The sequence below is a fragment of the Amblyraja radiata genome, chromosome 28, assembly GCF_010909765.2.
Source record: "Amblyraja radiata isolate CabotCenter1 chromosome 28, sAmbRad1.1.pri, whole genome shotgun sequence".
NCBI lineage: Eukaryota > Metazoa > Chordata > Chondrichthyes > Rajiformes > Rajidae > Amblyraja > Amblyraja radiata.
The window spans coordinates 36,211,658-36,231,463 of NC_045983.1; the positions used below are offsets into that span (position 1 = coordinate 36,211,658).

Here is a 19,806-nt window from a genome sequence, read left to right on the forward strand (position 1 = left end):
TACGTCTTTGGATTGTAGGAGTTAACAAGAGTGCCCAGAGAAAACCCACACGATCACAGGGAGAATGTTCAAACTCCGTACAGACAACACCCATAGTTAGGATTGAACACGAGTCTCTGACGCTGTGAGGCAGCAACTCTACCACTGCACCACTATTGACTTTAAATAAATGCCAATGTAAAACATAAGGCTGGTAATAGTGCAATCTTGTGATACCTATGGGGAACGTAGTTCAAGATTGCTCAAACATCCTACATGTAATTGATGTTAATTTCACCAACAATGTGTTCACAATTGCACAAGACAGCCAGAGTAGGCAAAAACTCAGTCGTTTAAGACATTTCCTAAATGTTTGTGTGAGATTCGAATACTATGTGCTGCAAATCCAAACCATTCATTGCCTCATAAATATGGAGATACCAAAGGAATCCAGCAATGAACGCAAGCCTCTTGCTCTACCAAGACTATAGAAATTATTTCTAATGTCGAGAATTAGACTTTGGTTTTGATCCCCCACACATACGAAACAAAGTTAATTCTGTAGCTACATAGTGACAATCCTTTGCCAATGTCTCACCTATTTTGAGAATATTTTGTACACAAGGTGTCTTTGTTTTTTGTAAATACCTAACTCCCCACTCACTTTTACTCCTGCACGTTGCTTTTTATAAAAAAATATTTTAAAATTCTGTTCATCTGGCATCCATCTGATCTGCTAGAAAAATTATTTTGACTTTCTTTAAATGTAAAGGGCCTCTTTAAAGTTTAAAAGCTATTTACATTTAGTCAATGTGAGGCATAACTTTTAACAAAAGGGGCAAACGCAAATAAAAGTCAATTGGTGCTCTTTAAATTCAATCAATCATTTTGGTTTTTAAGCTCGCTTGATCACTAAAGGTCAGACATTATCAAAAAAGCAATAGTGCAATTCACCTTTACGCTAATGTCAATGTGAATTTAATCTAATGTTTACACACAGTATGAGTGAGGGGCAGAGTATAACCGTTTCACAATATTTTCATAACAGATGGAAATAAAGATGCTTTTCTAATATAGGGTACTGCATGTGCCTTTTCATTATCCTTACTCAAGTAAAATATTGGACTCTAAACGGTTCCCTTCATTACGGAATGTTTTGATTCTTACGGCTCATAATTGCTTTACATAATGTCAATAAACATGTTGAATTATTCAAGCCTGCATAAAGCAACACCAGGTCCCTCGACTACAGTTACCAATTGTCAAGAGTCTTTTATTGTCATATGTCCCAGATAGAACAATGAAATTGTTGTTATATCATTCTTACAATGTTATGCTTTAAAAAGCAGCATTTTCACAAAACTACTATGCCTGGATCAAATGACACAGTGCTTATAAATAATTCACATCTTCCATTTCAAGCTTGTGACAAACCCCTCACTTTCTAGCAGATTCACAATTCTCAAGTGTCTGAGGAAGAATAGAAATACAATTATATTCAGATCCAGTTTAAATCGTCACCCATCTCTCTTCCATCTGGGATATAACAGTCTGAGAAAATAATTTGTTTCTATGCAGCCTCAGCTTGGCAATGATCAACAGCCATTGTTTCCTAATTCAGACCCCTAACCCTCACCTCCATCGAGCGACCGCAGCAGTCCTTCCAGGTGCGATAGAGGTTTATGCGCACCTCTTCTAACCTCATCTACTGCATCCGGTGTTCCTGATGTGGGCTCCTCCACATCAGAGAGATCAAGCAAAGACTTGGCGACCATTTCGCTGAACACTTGCATTCGATATGCCAAGGCCTACTGGATCTCCCGGTTGCTAACCATTTTAACTCCCCTTCCCGTTCCCATACTGATCTTAATATCCTGGGCCTCCTCCATTCCCAGAGTGAAGCCACACATAAACTGGAGGAACAGCACCTCATATTTCTCTTGAGTAGCTTACAACCTGAGAAGTGATTTCTCCAATTCTTCCAATGTAACAACCCCCCCCGTTCCCCTCCTACATCTTCTCCTCACCCCCTCTCCTGTGACCCACCTGGAATCACACCGATTTCTCCCCTCCCCCGACATTCCTTCCGCCAGCTTCACAATTCACAAATTTTCAATCCTTGTGTACCACATGTTTTGTTTTTTTCATCTCTGGCCTTTCTCCACGTACCTGCCCATCAAACCCCCTGCTCGCCTATCCACCTATTACTTGCCACGCTTTGTCCTGCCTTTCCTCTTTGCCAGCTTTCTCCACCCCCACATCCCACAATCATACCGAAGAAGGGTCCCAACCCAAAACGTCACCTATCCATGTTCTCTAGAGATGCTGCCTGACCCGCTGAGTTACTCCAGCACTCTGTGAAACGTCACCTATCCATGTTCTCCAGGGATGCTGCCTGACCCGTTGAGTTACTCCAGCACTCTGTGAAACGTCACCTATCCATGTTCTCCACAAATGCTGCCTGACCCGCTGAGTTACTCCAGCACTCTGTGAAACGTCACCCATCCATGTTCTCCAGAGATGCTGCCCTACCCGCTGAGTTACTCCAGCACTTTGTCCCTTCGTTTGACACTTTCTATGTAACAAGGTGGTCATTTAGCTGGTTTTTTTAAATGTTACTGGAATCAAGAAATCACGATGCATATTTATTTTAATATATATGATATAGGATTTCTTATAGTTCTGTTCAAGAAGTTGCAACTATCGTAGCTTGCAAAGCACAATTTACTTCCACTGACGTTCGGTCTGTGAATTTGGGCTGTAATTTAATGACCAGAAGGGTTGAAATAATAGATCAATTTATCATTAGTCTAGCCGTTTAAAATATTTTAAAATATATAAATAATTAACAGCGTCAATTCAATGATGATATTTTCTATTTGTGGGATTTCCTCCATCTCATTTTGTCTGCATTTGGAGTGTGTGACAGGATGGTGCCCCACATCTAGGAATTCTTCTATAAACTCCAAAACACCTTTACTCTGAAACAAGCTTAAAGAAAAACGTTCAATTCAATTTCTGACCATATCTGTAAATGGAACTTATCTCACCTTAATCCTAATCAAACCTTTAGATTACTGGAATGATCTTGTCTGATTGTTTAATAAAACAATGTTTCGGATTTGGTAAGATTAATTGGATGCGACCGACAATGTCAGGTAACACTGAGAAATTCACAATGCAGATACTCTTCTGTATCAAGATCAGAACAGTAATTTTAAGAAACAAATAAATATTACTTCAACAAAAATGCAACAAAGTCAACTCCTGATAATTCCACCATCTTTGAATTATTCAGTAATTTGAATTGTGCAGTATTAATAATAAAATCATACTAGAATTTTGATCTAACAAATATACTTACCAGATAATTTAAGTGCATTGTACTGTCATAATGCCAATGATTCATAATAACAATGATCATTAAGGAACTGCAGATGCTGTAAAATCGAAGGTAGACAAAAATGCTGGAGAAACTCAGCGGGTGAGGCAGCATCTATGGAACGAAGGAAATAGGCAACGTTTCGGGTCTTAAGAAGGGTCTCGACTCGAAACGTCACCCATTCCTTCTCTCCAGAGATGCTGCCTGTCCCGTGGAGTTACTCCAGCTTTTTGTGTCTATCTTTGGTTTTAACCAGCCTCTGCAGTTCCTTCTTACACAGAATTATACAAGCTTTAAACCTGCCAGATGATACCACTGAGGGCCTGGAAATATGCAAGTCATGTGGAGGCACATCAGTTAAATTTGGTTCAGGGTAAATAATACCACTTTTAATCTGCAGGTCTAAAGAATTCTGTTTTCCATCCACTGTTTTATTTTTAATTTCCTCTGACACCTTATTCTTTATCAACTGATAAAGATTGATTAATGATTAAAGATTTAGATACCAAGATCAGACACAATACTGACTTCTCCATTAATCATTTTTCAAACAGTAAAAACAAAGTTTGGATTAAAGTTTACACTCTTGTTTCCTCTCTTACCCTCCATCCATTGCACATTAAAACACAGAAAATAATGATATCCTACAACCTGTGGGTTAGCCAGTAAATTGCATATGACATTTATGTCAATGATCCATGTTAAAATCAAAAGCCACTGAAGGCAACCCAGTGAATTCTGTGACATAACAGCAAGACATTACCATTGTTTCTGCTACAACTCTGTACTAGATTGGATTCATAAGTCTATCTGTCTATCCATAACTAAAACTCTGATCTTGTGCTCTTCCGGTTTGCGTTGTTTTTATATTTGCGCAAAAATGGCAAAACCGATAGCGCTACGTTTTTTCGCCACCTTGCTCACCATTCTCCTGTGCTGCAAGTGCAACACGTTTTGTTCCGATCAGTGGTACAAAAGATATTAAGGTTTAAAAACCGCACATGCGCAGATTGGTCTCCGCTCCTGTCACTCAACCGGTGCGTCGACGCCCCTTCCTGTACTGCGCCCTCTCCGTCTCACTCACAAGCTCCTTTCTCCCCTCCTCACAGTAACTTGTCTACCATCTCCCCCCCGGGGTGGGGATTCAGTAGAGGCACTGGTCCCATCTCTCTCTCCCTCACTCACCCCTCTCACCCGCCCGCCCTCTGCGGCAACAGTGGTCCCGTCTACCCGTCCCCCTGGCTGCGACCGTCTGTCTCTTCCGCCGCTGGCGCTGCGTTAACTCACCCTCTCGGAGGAGATCTTCTCCACCAGCTCGTTGAAACTCGTGGTGCCCAACGTGATGAACACAGACTACATCACCCTCCCCCCTCTCCCGGCCCAGCGGCAGCAGTGGGCAGGCAGGCAGGGACGGTCCGAGCGGCAGCAGTGAGCAGGCAGGCAGGGACGGGCCGAGCGGCAGCTGAGTCAGAGCGGCCAGAGGGAGGGAGAGTTGTGTTTCAGGGTGGCTGGGCAGTTTGCACAGAGACACAGAGACACACACAAACACACACATACACAGAGACAGACACACACACACACACACACACACACACACACACACAGAGACAGACACACACACACACAGAGACACACACACACAGACACACACACACACAGAGACACACACACACAGACACACACACACGCAGACACACACAAACACACACAAAAACACACACACAGACACACACACACACACACACACACAGACACACACACACACACACACACACACACGATGCAAACTGGTCCAATCGTCAAGTCAACGGGAAGGAGCGGGGGAAGGAGGGGAGAGGACGGGCGAGGGGGGGGGCAAGGGCGAGGGGGGGGTACGGGCGAGGTGGGGCAAGGGCCAGGGGGGCAAGGGCCAGGGGGGGGGCAAGGGCGAGGGGGGGGCAAGGGCGAGGGGGGGGCAAGGGCGAGAAGGGGCAAGGGCGAGAAGGGGCAAGGGCGAGATGGGGGCAAGGGCAAGGGGGGGGAGGATGGGCGAGGGGGGGGCAAGGGCGAGTGGGAGGGCAAGGGCGAGGGGGGGAGGGCAAGGGCGAGGGCAAGGGCGAGGGGGGGAGGGCAAGGGCGAGGGGGGGAGGGCAAGGGCGAGGGGGGGAGGGCAAGGGCGAGGGGGGGAGGGCAAGGGCGAGGGGGGAGGGCAAGGGCGAGGGGGGGGGGGCAAGGGCGAAGGGGGGCAAGGGCGGGGGGGGGCAAGGGAGAGAGTGGGAGGGAAAGGGGGGGATCAGTGGCATCACAATGGGAACCCATCAGCCGCGTCAGCTGGGGGGAAGGGGGAAGGAGAGTGGGGGGAGGTGGGAAGGGGGGAAGGAAGAGGGGGGAAGGTGGGAGCAGGGGAAGGGCAAGACGGGGAGAGAGGGCATACTGGATACGCAATTATCTCTCTGTCTCCCCTTTTACCCTTCCCCCACCCCATGCCCTTTCACCTATATTCCATCCTCTGGTTTCACAGTTCACAAATCTTCTCTACTTGTTTCCACATCTCGCACATTTTGTCTTTTCATCTCTGGCCTTTGTCCAATTATCTACCATTAAACTCCTTCCCCACACACCTGTATCCACCTATCCCTTGCCAAGCTTAGTCTCATCCCCAAATCTCTTCCCGTTTTCTCCCCCACGACTAGTTAGTCTGAAGAAACATCACCTCCCATGTCCTCCAGAGGTGTTGCTTGATCAACTGAGATCCTCCAGCACGTCCCTTTTTGTAAACCATTATCTGCAGTTCCTTGTGCCTCCACTGCATCACCTGTTTGCATATTTGTGACATTAGATTGTAGATTAGCTGTATTTCATCTGCCACTTTTTTTGCCCATTCTCCCAACCTGTCCACCTGCACAGTCCCTGCATTCTCTACACTGCCTGCCCCGCAACCTATCTTTATATAATCTGCAAATTTGGCCGCAAAGCCTTCAATTCACTCATTCAAATCATTAATTTACAATGTGAAGAGTAGCGGCCCCAGCACCGACCCCTGCAGAACACCACTAGTCACTGGTAGCCAACCTTTATTCCCACTCTTTGCCTTCTGCATTGCAGCCAACCTTCTATCCATGCTAGCATCTTCCCTCTGATACCATCTTCTTTAGCAGACTGACATGCGGCACCTTATCAAAGGCCTTCTGAAAATCCAGGTGAACAACCACTGACTCTGCTTTCACCTATCCTGCTATTTACTTCATCTCAGAATTCCAACAGATTCGTCAGGCAAGATCTCCCCTTTACAAAACCATTTTGACTTTGCCCTATTCCATCATGTGCTCGGAAACCTCATTCTTTGTAATACTCTTAAAATTTTACCAATCACTGAAGTCAGGCTAACCGGCTAACCTACAGACTAATCTATAGTTTCCCTGCTTCTGCTTCGCTCCCGTCTTCAACAGAGGAGTAGCATTTACAATTTTCCAATCCTTTGGAACTACTCCTGACTCTACTGATTCTTGAAAGACTCTAGTGATTCAACGTGTTTTTGATGCACAGGGTAGGAATCTAAATCCAAATGTTCAAACATTAACAAACTAGGAGAACAAAGGAGGTTAAATAACAGCCTTTTAATACAAAATGGTTTTAAGTGAAATGAACACTGTGTAACAATACTTTAGTTCAGTATCTCAATGCTTTGCTGAAATGGATACCTCACATTTGGCACTTCTGTATACTGAGATACCTATTAAGAATTTAATGGCACAATGGACAATAGGTTTGCCTTTGCCTATTCTTCACATCTTCCATAAAGAACTCTCCTTTACTGCAATAGTCACACTATCACCTCCTATCAATCTGAGCAAGAGCAACATTTTATTCTTTAATACCCAAACCCCTTCCAGTTTTCATCATAATTTTCCATTCTGCCATTTATGTATATGATCTGCATGCTTAACCCATTTCTAATCAGTCTCGAGAGGCTGTGATGGGCCATCGTCCTAAACCACATTGATGTGAAACTAATTTCCCTTCAAATATCCTGAGATTCTGCTTCTTAGTCCTAGAAATTTCAGTGAAAGTAAACAACTCTCAGCATCTGACCTCTCAATCACTCTCAGAATCGTATATTCTCAAGAGATCACCTGTCATGTTTTTTTTAACCCTGTTGGAATCGGGCAACTTACTCAATCTTTGCTCTTTGGACACCTTGGTAACAACTTTCATTAGCAATCTTTCACATCAAGTCCACCCCTACCACATCTTCCCCTGATTCTACCAATTACACAAGCATCAATATTTCTCAAATACTAAAGAATATTCTATATATAAATCATGCTGCCAATCAAATTGTACAAAATCACTCAAATAGCAGGATAGATAAAATGAGCAGCTGTAAATGGCTACAATTAAGCTACAAATCTGCATTTTTTAAATGTGGAAGGAAACCAGAAATCTAAAAGGTAATCCATGCGATGAGAGAGAGCGTGCAAACTCCACACAACCAACATCAGAGGTCATGATTGAACTGTGAGTCAGCAGGATCATACCGTCAGTCAGTGTGTCACCTTAGATGGATTAATGGGAATGTGGGGAGAATAAAGGGGGAATAGCATAGGATTAGTGTAAATGGTTCTTGATGTTTGGTAGGGTCTCAACGGACATGGGGCTTATGTCCATGCTGAATCACGAAGAATTGATGACACGGAATACTGAAGCAAAAACAAATTCTGGCAACAAAATGTCATCCATATCAATGATTTAGATGAGAATATACACGGCAAGATTAACAAGTTTGTAGATGATACAAAAGTAGATGGCATTGCACAGTGAAGATGGTTGTCAAAAATTGCAGCAGGATCTTTCTTGATCGATTGAGCAGATATGCTGAGGATGGTTGACGGAATTTAACAGAAATGTGAGGTTGCATTTTAGGAGTACTAACATGGGCAGAATCTACACAATGAATGGTAGGGCTCTTGGGAGTGTTTCAGAGTCAAAAATACTTCATCAATCAGAACATTGAGTGTAGACGTTGGGATGTCATATTGCAGTTGTATAAGATATTAGTGAGTCTTCATTTAGATTATTGTGTTCAGTGTTAGACCACGTTAAAGGTAAGATGTTGTCAAGCTGGAATGGGCGCAGAGATTTCAGAGAATGTTGCCAGGACTCGAGCTTTAGAGAGAGAGAGAGAGGTTGAGCAGGCTTGGACTCTATTCCTTGGAGCGCAGGAGGATGGAGGATCTTACAGAGGTGCACAAAATCATGAGAGGAATAGATTGGGTAGATGCACAGAGTCTATTGTAGACTCTGGGGAATTGAGTAGGGGAATTGGGGAATTGAGAAGCAGAGGACATAGGTTTAAGGTGTGGGGAAATAGATTTAATAGGAACCTGAGGAGTAACTTTTTCATGCAAAGGGTGGTGGGTATATGGAACGTGCTGCTGGAGGAGGTAGTTAAGGCAGGTACTATCGCAACATTTAAGAAACAGTTAGACAGGAACATGGATAGGGCAGATTTAGAGGGACATGGACCAAGCGCAGGCAGGTGGGACTAGTGTAGATGGGAGATGTTGGCCAGTGTGGGCAAGTTTGACCGAAGGTAGACACAAAATGCTGGAGTAACTCAGCGGGACAGACAGCATATCTTGAGAGAACGAATGGGGGACGTTTCTGGCCGAGACCCTTCCTCAGACTGATGTCAGGGGAGTGGGCGGTGCAGATAGATCAGCCATGATTAAATGGTGGAGTAGACTTGATGGGCCTAATGGTCTAATTCCACTCCTATTCCTTAGGATGGTATGAATAGGCCACGTTTCGGGTCAAGCATTTTGAGTCTATCTTTTGGTAGATATAGGTCAGGTGGTAATTGCAAGTTAACCTTTCAGACTGGGGGAAAAAACTAAAAATTGAATGTGCAGGTGATCTCCAGTTACAAACGACCAATTTATGGATGCCCTTACATATGATCCTGCCTTCTCCCCATAACCTTGGACACCTGTACTAATCAAGAAACCATCCATCTCTGCCTTAAACATATCTATTGACGGCCTCCACAGCCTTCGGAGGCAAAGAATTCCACAGATTCACCACCCCCTGACTAAATACATTTCTCCTCATCTCCTTCCTAAAATAACGTCTTTTAATTCATTTTCTTCAGAGATGCTGTCTGATCCGCTGTTACTCCAGTTTTTAATGTCTATCTTCGGTTTAAACCAGCATCTGCAGTTCCTTCCTACACTATATTTCTAGCATTTGTAAAGCAAGGAAATGCACGAGCTGGATTTTAAAAAATGAACAAGGAAGATCCTTATGATCAAACCTGATCTTCAACATACAAATCAGCACATTTGTTTCAAGTGGCCAAGTGCACATGGAGCTATTAATAAGCAGACAATAACCCTGAGAAAAGCATTGCCAATGCATTACATTCAACAAAAGGCCAGGAATTTAAACAACTGTACTATATAAAATATTGACATTATTCCATTGTGTTCAAAATACTGTGTGAAACTGAGCTATTTTTAATTCTCTCATCAGAATTGCAATTTTCAAATGCTATTTGATTAACTTTCATAACAAATGCATTCCATTTCATATTTTTAAGTTGTTTTAAGAATTTGTTAAAAAGTTGTACTCATTGAGAATTACTGAGAGCGTCCAGTTTAAAATTACTCCAGCCTATCTTGGCTCTAAATTTCTTTGGTCATCACAATGAACTTATGATTTAATCTTCTGATTAACAAATTATCTGAGAGTTAAGATTCATATGATAAAATCAAATATTGTGTTAGGATAAAATAAAAACCACTCCATGCAACAAACACTTATATGGATTAATTAAATTAAAAAAATTATGAACATTAACAAAATAGAGTTTAGAACAAAAATAATAAGCATTATGAAGCTGCCACAACTGATTTAACGTGATGGTTATACACTCCACCTCTGCCGACAACACAGATAAGCCATCATACCGAGGCACTTGAATCCAAACGACCAGGTTCATCTTAATCTTCTGGATGAGCCTACAATGAGGTACTTTATCAAATGCATTACTAAATTCCACGTAGACGACATTCACTGCCGTACTCTAAGCAATCACCTTTGTTACCTCCTCAAAAACTCAATCATTCAAAATACATGACCTGCCCATTATCAAAAACCCCATCGTTCATAATACCCGCCGCTTATAAAGCCGTGCCTACTGCCCATAATCATCCCATTGTCTTCCAAATACAAGTAAATCCTATTCCGAAGAATCTTCTCTAATAGTTTCCCAACCAACGACGTGAGGCTCACCGGCCGAGATATTCCTGGATTATCTTGACTTCCTTTCTTAAACAACGGAACAACTTTGGCTACTCTGCAGTTCTCTGAGACCATGCCTGTGTGGATAGGTAAGGGTGTTGTATGGATAGAGTGGAAAATAGACAATATTTAATTTTTTGTACATCCACGAGGAAATGAAGAACAAATATTTGGACTACGAATGAGAAACATGCCATGTTCTGTTTTTTAAATTACTTGTCTTTTGGACATCAATTAAATTAGTCGGTTGACCCGGAAACCCTCTCCAAATCAACAATTACTACTTTCTATTTATTTTGAGGATTCATTTTTGTTCAGAGGATTATTTATATGTTACTGATGCTTTCATCCCCTTTGCCTGACTATTGGTTGAAGAAACAGTAGATGATTATTTTAACACTGGTCTATACTTAGTGTGGCCAACTCAGGGTATGCCCATACATTTACATCTTACATAAAGTCTAACATGCTATACCAAAGTCAGATTTTAGAAACTAGCTTCAAATGGCTTTGCATAAATAAAAGCATTGCTTATCTTCGATAATGGTGCCTTTTCACAATTATTAAAGCAATCATTTGTAACCTTGTAAGAAAATTTCAGTTAAAACTAGGCACCATGTTAAGGCACCGTGTTCTTTTTGTACAAACAATTGCTATTTAATATGGTGCTGAAAATGAAATGGAAACATAAAATTGTAATGGCAGTTTAAAAGGTTGAAGAATAACTGAGTAACAATTGCCATCCAACTTAACTAGTTGCCGCTCTTTCTGTGATTAGAATGGATGACCTGAAAATACAGGCATTGAGCAACGTTTGTGCCATTCCATTAAAGTCACCTACTGATTGAATACTGTTACACTCCAGATGGAAAAGATAATCCAATAACGATATTGGCACAACAATACATTGATGGCAATAGAGTAAAAATAGGTACATCAAAACAGTTACATGGTGATATTTCTAAATCAAGGGCTTGGGCTGGAATTTTCCACTATAGTTAACAGTGGGACGGAAGAATCCCCTCCACTGATGATCATACAGAATGGACAGCTACGCATGTACAAGGTCATCTACTGGTGCGGTATTATAGAAAGGGAACTGTAGTAGTAATTGATTTGGATGTATTTACCAGATCAATCTAACCATTTCCTCACCTGTAACCGGAGGTGGCTGACCAATGACAGGTGGCAAATCCAGCGAGCTGTCTGACAATACATGCTTCAAATCACCACCAACCTCAGCTGACTTCATGTCAAACTGAGCAGATAAGGCATCTTCTGAGTCCTCTTTACCAATACTGCTCCCACCAATAGAAGGAAGGTCCAAAGATTTCACAGAAGCAGAGTCCTCTTTTGCTTGCTTAAAAGCAGAAAGTTTATCCATGAAAACCTTATCGGAGGTGCCAAATGCAAGGGGCAACTTGGTAATTGGAAAGTCATCATCATTCTTCCCTTGTGAAAGAGAGGTACTGTCTTTTTGCTCCTCAAAGCCCATCACAGACCCTTCCTCAGGTAATTGTTTAAAGACATCATATTTGTCTACAGTTGAGGCTGGAGGCTGCTCTGCTATGCCAAGTGAGGCATCAAAAGATGTTGTGAAGCCATCATTCTTCTCCTGCCTGAAAACATCGTACTTATCCTTTGATTTCTGTTCGTAGGATCCAGTAGTGCCAAAAGCAATAAAATCTGCAAATTCATCCTGATCCCATTCCCCACCTGCAGTAGTACTGGATGCAATGCCAAAAAGACTGAAGTCTCCAAAGTCATCAATTCCGCCAACAGTCCTGCTACCAGATGAGGAAATAGTACCGGATGAATGTGATGATGGTAATGATGGTGCGACACACACAGATGATGTAATGGATGAGGTCACAGAAACTGATGGAAATGATACAGATTTGTTCTCTCCAGATGAACTGACAGAGTTAAAAAGGTCCGTGAGACTGAAAGTGTCTTTAGGTTGTGTTACAGGTGGTGGTTGTGGAAGAAAGGGCACGGAAGGAAAGGCCGTTGTGAATGTCTTTGCTTGCTCTGAAGAATCTACTGGTGAAATGCTGTCTGCTGTTTTGAAGTCAGTGAATCCGTCATCATTTCCTGGTGACTTGAATTCTGCAAAGCCCTCCCCTGTAAACATAAAACTTTTCAGTGACAAAATACTGGCAGTGAAGAATGTAATTCTAAGTTTCACTTTTCACAGCAAACAAGCACAAGCTCTTCCAAGTTAACTAAGATCAAAGCACCAACCCATACCAAGCATGCAGTGCCAAGTAAAATCCTACATAGAACATACCACCATTTAATTTCTCATTGTAGGGAAGAGGGATGATCACCGAACCAAATTTAAATACCCAAATGACCCAAATTAGGGCCATTTTGTAAATCTGGAAAAAAGAAAGTCAGAGTTTTAACCCAGCTACGATGGGTTAGATTCTGGATATTTCCCATGGTACAAATGGCATTTAGCTACATTCTCTTCAGGCCATGCACAAAAGAAGGCACACTGGTTGTTTGGCAAAAGTTGGTCTTTTCAAGAAAAAGACTGTATTTTTTTTATTTGTTTATAGTTTTCATTTTATTACCTGGAAATGTTACAAGGATTGTTTCACCATGCTTATGAAGGAAATTAAAACATTCTTAACAAATCCACACAACTGTATTTCAGAATAATTAACTTTTTAGGTCCTTTCAAATGAATTTCGCTTTTTCTCCCGTTTTTCTCAACATGGCAACAATAGTGTGACTTAGAACGGAGATGAGGAAAAACCTTTTCACCCAGAGAGTTGCGAATCTGTGGAATTCTTTGCCTCAGAAGGCAGTGGAGGCCAATTCTCTGGATGATTTCAAGAGAGTTAGATAGACCTCTTAAATATAGTGGAGTCAAGGGATTCTGCACTGACACATCTGGAGCGCCCTGGCTCATATGTGAGGATGTTATTTGTAGATTTTAGTTCTGCATTTAATACCATCATCCACAGCAGAATGGTGGACAAAGTGTCTGTTCTGGGTGTTAATGCAAACACATGCAGATGGATTAAGGACTTCTTAACAGACCGCCCACAGACTGTCAGGATGGGGTCCAATTATTCCCCAGTCCTGACGCTCAGCACAGGAGCGCCACAAGGTTAAGGTTGTGTGCTGAGTCCCATCTTGTATACAATATACACTTATGACTGTACACCAACACACAGTACAAACAGGATCATCAAGTTTGCGGACGACACGACTGTGGTGGGACTGATAAACAACAACGACAAGTCTGCCTACAGAGATGAAGTCCAAAAACTGACTGTCTGGTGTACCAAAAACAACCTGGTACTCAACCCATCAAAGACAAAAGAACTGGTCGTTGACTTCAGGAGGAAGAGGAGAGAGGAACCTGCTCCTTTATACATCAAAGGAGACATGGTGGAGAAAGTTACTGGCTTTAAGTTCCTGGGAATAAACATCTCCCAGGACCTCAAATGGCAAATGAACACCATCACTCTCGTGAAGAAGTCACAGCAGCGGCTGTATTTCCTGAGGTCTCTGCGGAGAGCAAACGTCTCACAGCCGCTGCTGCTGTCCTTCTACCGATGCGCCGTGGAAAGTATCCTCTCCTATGGCATCCTGGTGTGGTTTGCTAGCTGCACTGTGGCTGAGAGGAGGGCGCTGCAGAGTTATAAAAACTGCACAGATCATTACAAACGCTCAACTGCCCTCCTTGGATGATATATATAGGGCTCGATGCTTGCGCCGGGCCACAAACATCAAGCAGGACACATCCCACCCTGCCAACCACCTTTTCACTCTGCTACCCTCTGGGAGGCGATTCAGGTCTCTGAAGGCTCGCACCGGTAGACTAAAAAATAGTTTCTACCCATGTGCGTGCGATAAAAGAACTTAATTCCAACAGAGAACACTGGGGAAGCAAAATGTAATTCCAAGAAATGTAACATTCTTTTTAAATTATTTTTAAATACTTATTTATTATTTTTACTAATAAGTGTACATATGTGTCAATGGTTGTCGTGTTTGTATTTTTTAACCGGAGGAGATGCAATGGAATTTCGTTGCACAGTATTGTGCAATGACAATAAACGTATTCATTCATTCATTCATTCATTCATGTGGGGAGCAGGCAGGAACGTGGTACTGATTGTGGATGATCAGCCATGATCCCTTTGAATGGCGGTGCTGGCTTGATGGACCGAATGGCCTACTCCTGCACCTAATGTCTATTTTATAAACGTTTTCGGTGGTAACATTCCAAAGAGTTTTGCATTAAACAAAACCCACCACTGAATCGTAAAAGGAAGAATGGTCAAGTTGAGAGATTGAGGAAGAGAATTCCAGAGTTTAAGGTTCTGGCAGCCAAAGGCTCCACCATCAATGGTAATTACAATAGGGGAGATGCAAGAAGCAAGAAGCAAGAATCAAGTCAATGGATATTTTATAAGCCTGAGATAGATAGATTCTCGATTGGAACGGGTGTCAGGGGTTATGGGGGGGGGGAAGGCAGGCGATTGGAGTTCAGAGAGTGAGATAGATCAGTTATGTTTGAATGGCGCAGTAGACTGAATGGCCTAATTCTGCTTCTATCACTTATGAACATGAGAAACATTGATGGAAGTTGTAAAAATCAAGAGGTGCAAAGCCATCGTGGGGTTATTACACAAATAAAAGAGCATTTTCAGAGTGAGATGTAGAAGGAGCTGTTAAATGATGCTTTGAAATTACAGCTGTGGTGTTGGAAATGGAGTAAAATATGGGTAGAAATTTGGATTACTTTGTTTATGCAGATTAACACTTATGATTGGGTTCAAAAGAGGTCAATGTGAGGATGATATTTCTTTAAAAACATTTTATATAGAAGACAACATTAAAAAGTGGAATAAAAATACAACTCTCTGCTTTTCATCAGTTCTTTTTCTAAAAAACACACACTTAGTACCATATTTCAATGAAATTATAACTATGAAAATAACTAAATCTAGGGACATTTCCTTTAGGGATTTAATTTTTAGCTTCCCCCTCCAATTAAAACAGCTCAGATTTCACTTGCGAGCTGTATGGGAGAGTGTTATGTTATGTTCTGTTAACAGACATTTCCAGGATGGATCGCTCCAGAGTAAAACTGACTTTGTCCCCCCTAAAGGACATGCACCAGCCACCTGCAGTCCCCTCGTCTCATCCTGTCCAACACCTAATTTGAAATGAACCAAAGATCAAACCAGTGACAGTTCTCAACTTTTGTTCACTAAAGCACTGGTGAAGTATCTAGACTGCAGTGACTAGAGGGGTGCCACAAGGCTCAGTGCTGGGACCCCAGCTATTTACAATATATACTAGACTAAGTGGGACCCGTTGGGTCCCAGCATCACACGGGAGGGCTGGTCCCCCAACGCAATATTCCACCTCTCCACCAATTCCAATATTGGTGGCCAGTGGGGGGGGGTTCTGGAGCGCTAGTATGGGTGTTGTGCGCTGAAGGGATTGGTTTCCAGCCAGTATGGACATTGTGGGCTGAATGGATTCGTGGGCTGGCGGCTCTGTCACTCAAGCCTGTTGTGCTGGCAGCCCACTCACGACTCGCAGTTGACTCACGGTTATTCCTTGAAATTCCATTTCAAGCAGGGTGCAAGGGCACCAAATTCAAGCGCAGTTTCATACCATTTCAAGCAGGCTGCAAGGCCACAAAAGACAGCGAGTCGTGACCTCTCCCTCCCCCATCTTGCAGAGACTGAGCCACACCCACACTTCCGGGTTTTATAGACCCTCCCCCCTCCCACCAGAAGGGGCGTGGCCTTCATGGTGTGATTGACAGGAGAGAGAATCTCAACATTTTTTAAACACGAATAACTCTTTTATTTTTCATCGGTGGAAAAAATCCTCCGCACCTGATGATCGGAGGGGGACTGAGTAAGATGGCCAAAAATCACAGCCTTACGTGGTAGCGTTTTTTCTAAATTCAATATAAAGCGCAAACAGGAAGTGGTCAAGATTAGACTTTTAATGATATAGAAGGCAAGGCAGCTCTAATTAGGCAAGGCAGCTCTAATTAGGCAAGGCAACTCGCTTTAGCACTTTCAAAACCAAAGGCAAGGCAGCTTGCTTTAGCATTTTCAAAACCAAAGGCAAGGCAGCTTGCTTTAGCACTTTCAAAACCAAAGGCAACACAGCTTGCTTTAGCACTTTCAAAACCAAACGCAACATAGCTTTAGCACTTTCAAACCAAAACACACTTTTGCATTTTCAAACTACATTTTCAAACCACATTAAGGGCACTGACAGGTCAGTAAAACAACTCAGTTTAGTAGACATGTGTTCAGTGTTATTCACAGCTCAAACTGAGAATTGCGACCTCTCGCTCCCCCATCTTGCAGAGAACTGAGGCACCTCCACACTTCTGGGTTTTATAGTCCCTCTGGAAGGGGCGTGGCCTTCAGGAGAGAGAATCTCAACATTTTTTAAACACTAATAACTCTTTTGTTTTTCATCGATGGGAAAAATCCTCTTGTCCTGCGCAGCGGATGGGGGACTCTGAGTAAGATAGCCAAAAATCACAGCCGTAAGTGGCAGCGTTTTTTCTAAAATCAATATACAGAATAACAGGAAGTGGCAAGATCAGACTTTTAGTAATATAGATTTACGATTTAGATGAAGGAATTAAATGTAAGATCTCCAAGTTTGCGGATGACACAAAGCTGGGTGGCAGTGTGAGCTGCGAGGAGGATGCTATGAGGCCGCAGGGTGACTTGGATAGGTTGGGTGAGTGGGCAGATGCAGTATAATGTGGATAATTGTGAGGTTATCCACTTTGGTGGCAAGAACAGGAAGGCAGATTATTATCTGAATGGTCGACAGTTTTCAAAAAGCTGGAGTGACGCAAGGGGTAGGCCATTTAGGACTGAGATGAGGAAAAACATTTTCACACAGAGAGTTGTGAATCTGTGGAATTCTCTGCTACGTGAGGCAGTGGAGGCCAAGTCACTGGATGTTTTCAAGAGAGAGTTAAATAAAGCTCTTAGGTCTAACGGAAACAAGAAATTATGGGGAGAATGCATGAACGGGGCATTGATTTAGGATGATCAGCCATTAGAATAAAATAGAATAGAATGCTTTTTATTGTCATTCATACAGCTTGGTTTGAACGAAATTGCATTTTCTACAGTCTTAACATTACAAAAATAACCAAGACCCACACTTAACACAATTTACACAAACATCCATCAGAGTGAATCTCCAACACCTCCTCACTGTGATGGAAGGCAAAAGTCTTATCTCTTCCCTTTGTTCTTCTCCCGCGGTCCAGCAGTCCAACTGCAACGTCGAGGCGACTGGGTCTCACAATGTTAAAGCCCCCGGCGGGCGATGGTAAGTCCCGCAGACGTTAAGTCGCGCGGGGCAATGTTAGGCCCCTCTCCAAGTCATTTAACCCCGAGATTCCGGCGGGAGAAGTTGCCGTTGCGGGAGCTCCGAAAAGCGGTCTCCCAACAGGGACCTGCGAGCTCCTGATGTTACCGTTCACGGGGCCTGCAGCAGGAGCTTCCGAACCTCCGAAGTCGGGTCGCAGCCGCGCGCCACCACAGCTCCTCGCTCTCCGAAGTCAGCCAGCTCCGCGATGGCAGGTCTGCAGGCTCCGCGAGTGGAGCCTTCAGGTTGGACCCGGCCGGAGGACGCCGCCGGTTCCACGATGTTAGGCCCAACGACATCGGAGACCCGACAGGGAAAAAGTCGGGTCCCCTGTACATGGAAGAGATTAAACAGCCCCCCCCCCCCCCCCACACACACACATATTAGGTATGTTGCAAAGCCTACCTGAAGCGTCGCTGAAAATCTGTAGCTGCGGGTGTGCGCGATTTTGGCGCCGTTTAGAGGGGGGCGGGTTTAAAACGCGATTTTCTCAAGGCTGTTCAAATCGAAGATGTTCAGCCTAGTTAATTATTAACGAAAAATCGCTGGAAGACCCCGTCGCAAAAGCTATTATTAGTTTTAAAGGCCTCGTAAAATAGTTATAGTAGTTTAAAAATCAATCTCTAAACCCGCGACCGCCAGCAACCGCAGGGTCTCATAAAGCAAATAACTGAAGGTATGCTGTATATTTTTACATTAAAAAGGGCTTCTAAAGATCCCTTTATACAAAGTTTAATATTGCGAGTAGCTCATTTTGGGCCCATTATATCCCGCAGTATTTTTCTGGGCATTTGAGGGCACAAATCTACTGCAATGTGAACGTTCTAAACCAGCGCGTTCACAGGATCCCACTAGAAAGCTGATTTAAATGGGCATTTATTTACAGCAATTGAACACTAAATTCCTTCCATTTGGTCTATAAATTAATGTAAATGAGATTTTAAAATCATGTTTTATTGTGAATTATTTGTGAATATTATTTGGACATTTAGGCTATTTAAAAATGTTAATCATTTATTAAGAAATGGATAGATGTTTAGATCTAGTAATTGTGAGTCTGAAATTAGCTACAATTAGGTAACTAACTAATTATATGCTTTAATTTCAGGTCATCCAAGTAAGATTATTTTATATTTGTTTCAGAATGCTTCAATCTATGATAACTGAAAATTTCATTCAGTTCTCTTAATTTTTAAGAAAGTTATGGGCTTTTGACTGTTCACGATCACAGCTTTTTTGTTATGTCCATAGAAAATCAATAGGGAACAAGATGCTCATTTCCCAGTATGAAAATGGCCATAACTTTTTAAATACTTGAGATATGAAAGTGAATTAGGTGTCAAATTAAACTTATTTTTATGCTTTATCTGATGGGATAAATTGCAGACTTGATTTTTAAAATCTCAAAATTTTGTAACATTGCTACACATATACACAGCTAAAAAAATAATAGAAGCTAGAATCAAAACATACATTTAACGAGTCAATTTTTTAAATTAAATGACAGATGGACTGCAGTCGAGACGCTGCCGTTAGGTGCCGCCACACCACTTTATCATATTGAATGGCTGTGCTGGCCCAAAGGAATGAATGGCCTACTTCAGTATCTATGAACTCATTTTTTTTTAAATATCACAATTTTGCAATAGTCAAGTTGCAAACATATCAAAACCCAGGTCTATTTCAATTCAGATTAATTAATTGTCCAGCACTTGCTGCCACAAATAAAATGCTTCTCTTCTACCTATTTCAGGTGTTCAGAGGGTAATTGG

The 19,806-nt window shown here is 42.4% G+C and overlaps 1 protein-coding gene across 13 annotated transcripts in view; it reads right to left on the minus strand.

Moving 5' to 3' along the window:
• synrg (synergin gamma) overlaps nucleotides 1-19,806 on the minus strand; it is a 134,231-nt gene that overhangs the window by 41,244 nt on the left and 73,181 nt on the right. For all 13 annotated transcript variants that reach the window (XM_033046342.1, XM_033046343.1, XM_033046344.1 and 10 more), the window contains one exon: nucleotides 11,798-12,766. In XM_033046342.1, coding sequence (XP_032902233.1) covers nucleotides 11,798-12,766 — 969 coding nt within the window. The remainder of the gene's footprint in view (nucleotides 1-11,797; nucleotides 12,767-19,806) is intronic.